This window comes from Odocoileus virginianus, chromosome 3 (genome assembly GCF_023699985.2).
Source record: "Odocoileus virginianus isolate 20LAN1187 ecotype Illinois chromosome 3, Ovbor_1.2, whole genome shotgun sequence".
Lineage (NCBI taxonomy): Eukaryota > Metazoa > Chordata > Mammalia > Artiodactyla > Cervidae > Odocoileus > Odocoileus virginianus.
Window position 1 is genome coordinate 53,731,288 of NC_069676.1, and position 12,427 is coordinate 53,743,714.

The following is a 12,427-nucleotide window of genomic DNA, read 5'->3' on the forward strand; positions in this document are numbered from 1 at the left end:
TGAGGAAAAAAAAAATTTATTAGGTCCAGGAATTGAAGAAAACTTGGTATAGTTACGAGTACATGCAGAATTTGATGGTCAGAAATTAAATCCATTTAGGTTCTGCCTAAGGTTCTTCAGAGCCTACCTACAGACACAATCATAGCAGTAATATCCTCAGAAACCAGGATAAATCTCCTGTGCCTTTGTTTAATGAACTAAATAGATCATTGTATCACCAATATCTGCCCGTAGCCCATTTTCAGTAAGATGAATTTTCTTGTTCATGAGATCCACGTGGAAAACAGCATGCTCAGTAACAGGGGTCTTTTCAGCGTGCTCTTTTCCCAGGACAGGAACTCGCCGAGGCCCCAACACTGGATCGTCAAATCTCATCAGTTTCACTTTGGAAAGGTCTACGGCAAAATAAAGTGGCAATATGAACATTTAATTACAGTCACTGGCTCAAACCCATGCCTGAGTCTCATAATTCATGTTTTAAACACACTCATTTTATCTTAAAAAATATTTTCATCAGGTTATTAAACAAGACCCAAACTCAGAAAGCAAAGATAAATCTAACAAATCTTCATCCTCTGTCAGCTTTTACCCAGATCAAAAACTGGCAGAACTTCTGTATAACACATCTTCTGGAATTATAAACCAAGGAGAGGTACTGAGTGTATTTTAGATACATATTATCTCTATATGCTCTCTCGAATCACTTTTAACACACTTCAATTAACCATTTTTCAGAACATTAAAAAACCTAAAAGTTTTTTTTTACTTTTCTTGTCTTGCTTCTTGGAATATTTAAAAGTGCAAGAACTGTAGCTTTCCTTTGGAAGATAATTTTGGAAAAAGAATTACTACTCTAAGAAACAGCATTATCAGATTTTCGTTTTGCTTTAATGATGAAAAGTGTATTAACAAGCTGATGGGAGACAAGGAAGGGAGAAGAAAAGGGGGGAAAGGGCACAGACTTTAGAATTTCGAGCTTCTGATGAGCTCCAACCCTCCCCTGCTGGAGATTTTCCTGACCCGCTCTTGTGCAAGCTGATAAGATAGCTCCTGGCAAAGAAAGCGCTTGTCCCTTGAACAAACTTATGATGCAACAATCCTGCCAACAACTGAGCCCAAAAGAAATGTATTTATTTCAGCAATTCTGAGACTTTTCAACATCAAATGGTTTTATTTTACAAGGTGGAAAAACACCATAAATGACTACAAATGCTGATTCTGGGCTTATTGCGCATTCTAAGCATAGCATGGCTAGTTTATGCTTAACTTGATCTACAGAAACTGAAGATATCTTCTGACTTATTTCCCACCCTTTTCTAAAGTAGACTGCTGGGTGGTCCATGAGCTACACTCCCTCATGCTGCCTTGAGACTATGACTCTTAGCATGAGAGGGATAGGATTTAAGAAAAAGATAAAAGGAGACATTAATGCAGCTGGCAGCTATTCGAGGAGTACAAGTTATCCAGGCATTCTATTATCCTTGGGAAACAAAAGACTAAAGGATGACAAGCTTAGAGCAGGGATCTCAGGGTTTACAGAGCAATTACCTACAACTACCATGAAGGCAATCCTGCCTAAGAGTCTTTACAGAGGTTCTGCAGAGGCCATATAATCTATCCCCAGATACAGCACAAGCCCTGAAAATTAAAATGAGAAAGGAGAGGCCCGGTCTTCATGACAGTCATGGTCTTATTTGAGCGGAAGGACACAATTCACTTTAATAGCTATTGTAATTCAATGTGCACATCAGTGGTATCAGATTATTTCCCTACAGAAGCAATGACAAGTCCTGCCAGCAGATTTTATGCACAAGGCTTTTTACTGCAGATATGCCTCTGTCTCTCTGTCTCAATCTCTCTGAAACAGACCTCCCTCATCATTCCATGCAATTCTGAATCAAACTATTTCAAAGAAGCCTTAATACCCAATCAGGCTCCTAAGTGACAAAACACATCTGCTTTGATGTTTCCCCATGTACTTCATTACTGCAAATAAAATTCTTGGGGCTTTCTTAGTGGCTTTACTATCTTTTCTTATCCCAGACCTGTCTTATCATTGAAAATGTTGAAATTTAAGTCTGCAACTACACAAGATTTAAGGCACTTAGAGAAAAGATGAGAATGATTGAAAGTCCCTAGGGATTGATAATGCGAAATGGAGCTTTTCACCTCCGAATTATTAGTTCCTATGTGGCATGGGTTTTGAGTGATTTAAAGTCATTATCATCAAATAGTCACTCCACAGCCTTTGTGGAGTGAAATGATGATTTTAGTTCCTCGTTCCTCCTGGACCTAGATCATAATCACCCTCAATACAATTGGCACTAATTGGACAACTTGCTGGCTATCATAGCAGAGAAGTATGTTATTGAATTTCACTCCTTTCTCATTTCACATACTCAGTTCCCTTAGATATCAAAGTATCCTGAGGGCTTTTGGAAAAGTCTTAAGTTTAGAGCTCTTCTGTAGATACTTGGAGGAATATCACTTGCAAACTCCCCCTAATGTTTCTCTATCTATTTTCCAAAATTCACAGCAGCTACTAATATCAAACTTAAAGCACTTTATGATAACATTATTCACAGCTAGAATAACAAAGGAAGTAAGAATTATGCCAGAAGCTCAATGAGAAAAGACAAGCTAAAGAAAACACACCAGTACAGTTCCAAAGAACCTAGTCAGTGCTGTATCTGAGAGTATTTAAAGGGAAATCAGATTTAACATTATATAATCCAATTTCCAATACACGAATAAAGCCTCTCATGCACTACAACTTCATAATTATCCTACCCAGTGGGTGCACACAAATCTATTTTCTTCAGAAGATATTATATTGTTCTTCAGAGTTAAGAGTTTTTCCTGTTACAAAATTTTCTTATGACTAATATATGCAATATAAAACAGCAAAAAGGAAGACCACAAAATGGCTTCCTACTTGTTCACACTTCAAAATTTTCAAGTTCTGCTTTTTGTTGCCTATAAGTTGCAAGGATGGCACTATCATTCTACAGTACCTGGTTTATTGAGGGAACATGCTAAATGTCTACAACATAGATAAACCTTGAAAACATTCTGCTAAGTGAAATAAGACAGACACAAAAGGACAATATTGTATGATTCCACTTATACAGGTACCTAGAAGAGTCAAATACACAGAATAAAAGAGCTCTTGCCAGGGACTAGAAGGAGGAAGAATGGGAAGTTATTGTTTAACGGATAGAGTTTCAGTTTGGGATGATGAAAAAGTTCTAGAAATGGATAGTGTGATGGTTACACATCAATGTGAATGTATTTAATGCTAAAGAACTACACATTTAAAAAAAAATGATTAAGGTGGTTAATTTTATGGTTTGTATATTTTACCACAATCTTTTTAAATGTCTACAAAAAAAACAAAAGATCCCCAGTCCTAACATATTGCTGGTACACAGTGAAACAAGTTATCAGTGCTTCCCTCCTGCAAGTACACACGTTCCCTTCACCCTCACAGGGCCCATCCAAATGATGTTTCCTCCATAAAATCACCCCTGATCACCACAGCTGGAAATAAATAAGCTCACCTTTCTCTCTGCTGTAAACAGTATCTGGACCTCTCCTACTGTACTCAGCAGTTTCTTCTTAGATTATAATTATGTACTTCAATAGTTAAGTCCCCTACTCCTTCAGGAGATGCAGTCTCCTAATGAACAGTACTTTGTGGACTCCCCAAAGCCCCGAGTACCTACACAGGAGTCTTTACATACACACTTATCTCTGCACACATACCACACACAATAGTCTCTCAAAAATTTTGAGAGAACAAAAAAATGCATGGCAGAATGAATTCCACAGGGCTATTTTAAGTCTTCTATGTAAACGGAATATTGTTACCCTGAATACAGTTTCAAAAACTAGGTCACTGTATGGGATTTGTAAATCTTTTCAGGAAATTTTTATACTGATGGTATGTGGCCCAATCAACGCTTGATTGCCATCAAGAGAAGGGAGAGATCATGCAAAACAGGGAATCTCAACATTAATTTATCTTCATAATTTGGAAGAAAAATAATTCAGAAACACACTAACTCCCTTCATGCTCTTCTCAGCATAAGATCAGCTACAAATTATTACAAAAGAACTACAAATTATTATATCAAATCTAATCATAAAAGATATAGACAATCTTGCTAATAAATTAAGATTTTACATATTTTACCCAGAGGCATATTGTCTAAAAGAAAGAATATGAGCTTTGCAGAGACCTGTGTTTGAATTGTTTGAATTCCAGCTCCAAGATTTACTAGCTGTATGAACTTTGTAAGTTATTTAGCCATTCAAATCACCATTTCATCATCTGCAAAAGGGGAATAATACCCTCAATGTTAGAGAGCTGTAAAAGGATTAAATGACTAACACATGGCAAACAAGTAAAAACTTTTCTTCTTCTCTTCCTTCCCCAGGAACAGATTCAGTCAAGCAGGTTAATTTGGAATATTAAGGGAATATGTAGCTTAATTCTGAATCTCTCTGAGAGATGGAAATTGCTTATTACAATTTTAACTTGGAATCCTGGTACTTCCCTGCTGGTCCAGTGGCTAAGACTATGCTCCCAATGCAGGGGACCCAGGTCCAATTCCTGGTTAAGGAATTAAGATCCCACATGGTGCAACTGAAGCCAAATCAATCAATCAATATTTTTCAAAATAAAGCTAGATGGAATCCTAGAAAAACATGTAATACAGTGTTCTCATTTTATTAAAAGAGAAATCAATTTAGAGCTTAAGTGACATGACCAAGTCACCAAGCTACCTAGTCACAAGGTCCCAAAAAAGAAGACAGGTGTCCTGATTCTGTGGCCAATATTCTTTCCACAACATTACATGACTGTCCCTAAACAAGCCAGTTACTCTTCTTTCTTCCCGCTGCTTAGAACTCACAAATCCATGAGCTACTGCCAAATGTGCACTTCAGGGAAGCCATTTACCTTTGATTCCTCGGTCCACTTTCATTAAACGCCTGAGTATAGAATCACGGTTATCTCCTTGCCTGATTTCAATTTTGGTTGAGAAGTGGCCACTGAATGGTTGAGGATTCAGTAGGGAAACTGATACACCAGGCTAAGAAAATAAAGAGAAAATGACTATTATTAGAAATCAAATATGAATCCTGCTGAGAGAGGAGTGTCTGCTAGACTTTTAATGTCCAAGGAAATATAGACTTAATTCTGGTATTTTAAAATCAAGATCAAAGGATACTCAAGTATGAAAGAAAAGATGCACAAAAGCTCATGCTTATAACCAAATGCCTACATAAGAGTAACTATGAGTACACATATCTATACTGATGATGGATAGTAACAATGATTCTATTTTCTCTTCCACAACTACCACCGTTTACTGAATTCCTACTAGGTACCAGATGATGTACAAAGCACTTTATAGACATCATTCCTATATCCTGAAAAGCAGGTCCTTAAGACCCCTTTTCACAGATGAAAAGCTGAAAACCAGAAAGATTAATAAAGCAGCCCAAGGTCACACAGCTAGAAAGAGGCAGAGCCTCACATTTACTGAGCATAAACTCAGTTCTATACCGTACTACTTTCCATGTTGTATAAGCTATATAGTTAAAGACAATACTCATTATTTTAAGTGAAAGAAATTAACTGAGCATTATGAAACGTAAATACATAGTAGCTTAAGGGAATGCTTGAAAGTAGCTTGAAATAAACACATTTGTATAGGGAACACTATTTCATGTACCTATCTCCATGGCTCAAATGACTGTACTTTTAAAGCCACCATATCTTAATGTAATGAGACTATTTATAATCTGATGATAAATTCAAGAGGTCTGCATGATCATCATTACCTCATTCTTTCAAAACAGACTTTTTCTGTTTGCTGGGTTTTTGATGAAATGTGGTAAGAGTAGCAGGATCTATGGAAGTCTTCTGCTTATTAAGAAAAGTAGGGCATTTCATGGACTCTCACAATGGCACTCCACCAGACTTTACCAAATGCTGCCATTCTGAATGGATTCTTTAAGAGTTAATAAATACAATCTCCTCAAACTTCAAAACCTATTTATCTTCACCAATAATGGCCTCAAAATAAGAAATTAAAAAAGAACTACCAGCAAAATATGAAATGATCCATCAATCTGGTTTATGCCAGAAGCCAAAAGTCTTAAATAACATTATCAAACCAAAACTCATCTGAAATATGAAAGCTCCCTCTCCTTGTTTAAAAGTCTCACATTTCAATGTCCACTATCTTTTTTTAAGTCAGGTTTTGAAAATCATATTCTTATTTTTAAAATCACAAGCAACATCTGATGCTAACCATAACAGTAGAGTAAGGAAAAGTGAGGACTGGACTAACCAGGGAATTACAGGACCTGAAATCCAGTCCCACTACTGACCAACTATGTGGCTTAAGTCAAATTAATCATTTAACTTCTCTGCACCTCACTTTGCTTTCATCTTCAAAATGATAGGTTTAGATGTAAAGCTCTCTAAGGTCTCTCCCAGCTTTAAAATGCAATGATTCAGTGAGATTCTTTCAACTTACTTCTGTTCTAAAAACATTAAGTGGTTTCCCAGGACAGCAATCTTCCCTGACTTTATCTTCTGCTTCAGAGGCAAATTTGACTTCTATATGTTCTAGCTAAATAGAGAGGGAAAAATGGAAGTCATTAGTATCACTTAATATGACTGAAATTAATCATCACCTCATTTCACCAAATAGCAAAACTAGGTTCTCCACTTGACATGAAATGATCTGTGCAATTTTATTATTTTCCATATAAACATTAAATGAAATCTACAATCAATTACTTAACGCTCATCTTGGATGTCTCCTAGTATGTTATTTATATAATCATGTTTACCATCTTCTATAAGGAAATCTGACATTTACCTGCTGCCTACGAGAAAACAATAAAGAGGATAAAAAGCTTTCATTCAAATAAATGGAAAAGCTCAAAGTAAAAATAGCTCAGTCATGTCCGATTCTTTGCGACCCCGTGGACTATAGAGTCCATGGAATTCTCCAGGCCAGAATACTGGAGTGGGTAGCTGTTCCCTTCTCCAGGGGATCTTCCCAACCTAGGGATCGAACCCAGGTCTGCGCATTGCAGGCAGATTCTTTACCCGCTGAGCCACCAGGGAAGCCCAAGAATATGGGGGTGAGTGGCTGATCCCTTCTCCATTGGATCTTCCTGACCCAGGAATCAAACCGGGGTCTACAGCATTGCAGGCAGATTCTTTATCAGATGAGCTACCAGGGAAGCCCGGAAAAGCTCAAGATATGTAGCAAACTGCATATATCTGAATATAAGATGACCCTAAATAAAAAGTGTTCCCACTGTCCCAATGAAAATATCCAAGCAGTGTTTTGACTTTCATGAATATATATGAACATTTAGAAATACATAAATAGATGTCTACTAATACTTAATTATGCATTATAATTGTTGTTGCTATTGTTTAGTAATTAAATCATGTCTGACTCTGCAACCGCATGGACTGTAACCTGCCAGGCTCCTATGTCCATGGGATTTCCCAAGCAAGAATACTGGAGTAGGTTGCCATTTCCTTCTCCAGGGGATCTTCCTGACTCAGGGATCGAAACTGTGTCTCAGGTTTAGCAGACAGATTCTTTGGGAAACCCACACACTTATAATTACACGAAATAAAATATTTACTTAGAAATGATTGTTTCTTTCATTCCCATATTTCACAAAACAATTTTATTCAAATCTAACCCTGTTCTGTTTTTATGCTTTGTTGCTCAGTTGTGCTCAGACTCTTTGAGACCCATGTACTTAGCCCACCAGGCTCCTCTGTCCATGCGGATTCTCCAGGCAAGAATACTGGAGTAGGCTGCCATGCCCTCCTCCAGGGGATCTTCCCAACCCAGGGGATGAACCCAGGTCTCCCGCATTGCAGGCAGATTCTTTATCATCTGAGCCACCAGGTTTTCATTATTATCAGAACCACTTTTTGAGTCCCCTAACACAATTTTCTATAGAAAATTATCTTTCCTTCTTCCTAAGTTGAATGAGAGACAGCATTTTTAGAATCTATATATTAAACTGTCACTGGTACAGGAAGATGGGGTGGGGAGAAACTCAAATATGTGAAAGCTACTGGTAATGTTCTGGTTCCTGAGTTGAGCAGTAGATTCATGGATGTTCATGTATTACTAACTAGGGGAAAAAAGGGCCAAACATGGACCACTGATAATATATCATGAATCAAGGATTTTAATTAATCCAAATCTGTCAATCTAAAGTCTTGAAGGGAGGTGGGAAAAAGAAGCAATTCAGAGTGTCCCATACTATACGAGATTTTGAAAGTATATGAATATAAGGTCTCTTCCTCAAGAAAACTTAGGCATATACAGTTAGTATTTTAGATACAGAATGATTGATAAGTGGAATAAGATAAAAGATGATTTCTTCTTCCTGTAACTTCTATACTACCCATTCTCTTTCCCCCTACAATATATTTGGCAAGGGTACTAAACATAGAAGATGAAGTTTTTAAAAAGGCTTATTATAAAACAAAAGAATTGGACTGTTTACTATAGTCAGTTAGATATCATAACCATGGGCCCCTCTTACCTCAAGAGAGTTGGTCAGGTAGACTATGTTCTCCATGAGCACTGCCTGTTCATCAAATTCTAATTGCAAATCCAGAACACGAGGTCCCATCTTCTCCAGATTTTCCTAACAGCCAAAATGGTTTTGAAAAACAAAACCACATTAAGAATATGCTGAAAAGAACATACTTCCGCCAAAGCAATCAGTCTCTCAAGTGATAAAATCTTCAAATTTGAACAGTTAAAGGAAAGGCCTTGGACTCATGGTTTCCCTTATCTATGTTTGCTCGCTAATGAAATTACTAGCTGAGAGTAATTATCATTTAAAGTATGATAAGATTAAGACAGCATGGAAAAGACTAGAGGACAGGGTTTCAGACTTATAAAAGAAATACGATTTCATCATTGTTTATTTAGCCTGACTTAACAAGCAGATCCAAAGAACTTGCTTTGACAAGGAATCAAACAAGTATGTTAAAATATTCCTTAGCTAACTAAAAAAAAAAATTAAAAGTTTCTAAGGTACCACATCAATAAGACTATTTCAAGGAATAGTAAATTAATAATAACCAGAAACAGAGTAGCATGGATACATACACAAACATATGTAAATAGAAAGCCAATGGGAATTTGCTTTATGACTCAGGGAACTCAAACTGGGGCTCTGTGATAACCTAGAGAGGTGGTAACGGGTGGAAGGTGGAAGAGAGACTTAAAAGGGAGGTATATATGTGCACCTATGGTTGATTCATATTGATATATGACAGAAATCAAGCCAATATTATAAACCAATCATTGATCAATTAAAAATAAATATTAAAAAAAATAATAAGAGTACCAAAATGAAATAAATAACCAAACAAAAAAATGCCTATAAATTCAAAAATATCTTTAAAACTTGATTTAAATGGGTACTCAGATAATCCTATAACATAAAAAACCATTTCTTTAAAAAAAAATTCCTTATTCTTAATTTTCTTTAAATAAAACATTTGCTGCTCAAGGTGCAACCTTCAAGACCTAAGCTCAAATGCACAAATACAGCTAACCTGCCTAGAACATGTTTCATTTATTTATATGAAAGTGACCTGACATGATTCTTGATGCTATCTTCATTTATCATCCAAGTTGTTTCTTTTCCCATAAAGTACTAGAAAACCATTCTTATTCCCAGATTTGTTAAATACTTTTCAAAGTTTCAAACCACTAATTTGCCTGGCAAATCACCAATATTACTGAGAAAATATTTTACTACTTGAAAATTCTAAGAATGGTTTTTCAAAAAGCCAACCCTTGAATCTAACATCATTTAAAATCAGTTTTACTGGATTCTGTAAAGCATGTCACCAAAATTTATTGCCTGTGCAATGAACAATGGGATATTCTTTTGATTCCCATATTAACAATGGATCTAACACTGGACCAATGGCACTAGCTGAGAACCAATGAATTATGAGTATACCCACAAACAACTTGATTAGTGTACATCAAGCCAAGATTCTAAGTTATTTCTGAAACTTCAAATACCATAAGGCTCAGACAGTTGACTATGTGTCCTTAGGAAAGCCTTTTAATTCTCCTAGAAGCAATTTACTCTAATACAGGACAATCTATGAGTTTTACTTTCTTATCAGGAAGGCATCTATAGCCTCCAAGATTCAAGAATTAATCTAAAGTATAATAACCATTACATGCTTAATAGGGTGGAAGACACTAATTAACTTTTTTTTTAATTTACTGAGCCTACTTTTTGACAGGTAGTATTAAAATGTGTTATATGTATTAACTGATTTACTCCTCACAGCACTCCTAAAAGGATTCTACTAATTTCCTATTTTATAGATGAAAAACCTTGTGGCCCAGAGAATTCAAGTGATTTGTCTAAGGCCTTCAAACTAAGAAGTAACAGAAAACAGGACTGGGGTCAAGATTTGTCTGCCCCCAGAGTCTGGGATCTTAAGCAACATTCAGTTTTCTTTCTGTTTCTCTGTCAAGAAATCCAACAGATTAGCTATCTAGATGACGAAAACTAAGAGTCCAACCCAAAGGTTCTCAATGTGTGTGTGCTTAGTCGCTCAGTCGTGTCTGACTCTTGCGACCTCATAGATAGCAGCCTGCCAGGTTCCTGTCTATGAGATTCTTCGGGCAAGAATACTGGAGTGGGTTGCCATTTCCTTCTCCAGGGAATCTTCCTGACCCAGGAACCAAACCCGGATCTCTTGCATTGCAAGCAGATTCTTTACCAAATGAGCCACAAGGGAAGCCCTCAATGGGGAAGCTGGAACTGGGGGGCGGACAACCAGGAGATAAATGTCTCCAATGTCTGGAGACATTTAAGTGTCATAACTTCAGTTGGGGAGGAAGAAACTCTACTGGCATCCAGTGGGTAGAAGTCAAGACACTATTAAACATCCTATAGTGCACAGGAGAACAGCCTTCCACGAACTATCCAACCTAAAATACAAACAGAGCCATTACTGAGAAACCCTGGTCTAACCACTATAAACAACATTTATCCTGTTAATAAGTTAAACCTATACAAATGTAGAACTCTGTTTCCAGTAATAGGATCTAGTAAAAAGACCCTAATGGAAGCCAAAGAATATGCTTCCTCCTTAAACTGAAAAGAAGGGCAGGTAGAACATGAAGAGAAGCAGTTAGTGCAGTAATTCTAAACCAATTTTTCTTCCACGATACATATTTTAACACACTCAGCAATTTCACAGGTAAAACCCAAATATGATCACTCATTTCCACAACCACTGATTGTAAAGTGTAATTTTAGCAGATTTCCTGATAGAGATCTTGCCCAAAGTTTTCCTCTTCCTTCTACTATCCTAGCTAACTATCACCTGTGCGATCACAGCTACACAAGATCCACAGCTTACCTTAATCATGGCGACAAATGGCATCACTTTCTTCATATATTTCTTCAGTTCTGGCAAACTGCCTAGTTCACCAGCAATGACTTTGTTATCAGGCAACTTTCCACTGTTGTTCTAAAAAAGAGTGGGAGAGGAATATGAGAAAAAATGTTTTTAAAATAATGTAAGATAGTAGATACACCTATAAGAAACTGGCCAGACATGAAACAGTGGCCACCAGCCTGATAGAAAAGAGCAGAAGAGGGGGCACGCTCCAGCATCATGGGGAAGTGAACGGTAAGTGAGTAATACAGAAGAGTCTCTCGTTTCCTCTAAATTCAAAGGACACGTGTTTAAGGACAGAGAAGAAAAACAAGTGCATCATGCAGAGTATTTAATTTTTCCTTACACTAACAACACTTTTAGGATTGTAACATTAGTCTTACCTGGTCATAAAATGGTCTATAAAGAAATCATTTATCTTTAAACTTCTAAAAGCAATTCATTAATCAGAGCAAAATGAAAATTAATTATACAACTATCATACAAGATGTATATAACTTCTGTTTTTGAGCACTCTTCCTTATAAATTGTTACCACAAATGTGAAAAAAGAATATAATTTCTTTAAAATAATAAAAATTAAAATAATAATAATTTCTATCTACCTAAAAATACCATAAGCACTAATATGCACACAGTCCCAAATGTGCTGCCTAAATTTAAATTCACTCCTACAAACATTAACAGAGGAGTAATAAAGCAAGTGGCCTTTTCAGAGTTTTGGATGACCTATTTTCTCTTCATAAAAGCATTGCACCAAAGCCAAGGGTTGGGAATAAATCTAAAAGAAAAGTAAGATTTAGGAAAAGAAATAGTAAGATTTTCAATAATTTATTGACATTCAACTCTAACGTTTACTAGAGCACACAGGAAAAAATATTTTCTCCACTGGCAAAAATGTTGCTTTGAAATACAT

At 36.4% G+C, this 12,427-nt stretch overlaps 1 protein-coding gene across 1 annotated transcript in view; it reads right to left on the reverse strand.

The window, feature by feature from the left end:
* LARS1 (leucyl-tRNA synthetase 1) overlaps positions 1 to 12,427 on the reverse strand; it is a 62,167-nt gene continuing 49,740 nt past the window's right edge. The window contains exons 28-32 of the mRNA XM_020872313.2: positions 11,474 to 11,584; positions 8,608 to 8,712; positions 6,552 to 6,647; positions 4,964 to 5,096; positions 1 to 395 (exon numbers count right to left, since the gene is read on the reverse strand). Coding sequence (XP_020727972.2) covers positions 190 to 395; positions 4,964 to 5,096; positions 6,552 to 6,647; positions 8,608 to 8,712; positions 11,474 to 11,584 — 651 coding nt within the window. The 3' untranslated portion in view covers positions 1 to 189. The remainder of the gene's footprint in view (positions 396 to 4,963; positions 5,097 to 6,551; positions 6,648 to 8,607; positions 8,713 to 11,473; positions 11,585 to 12,427) is intronic.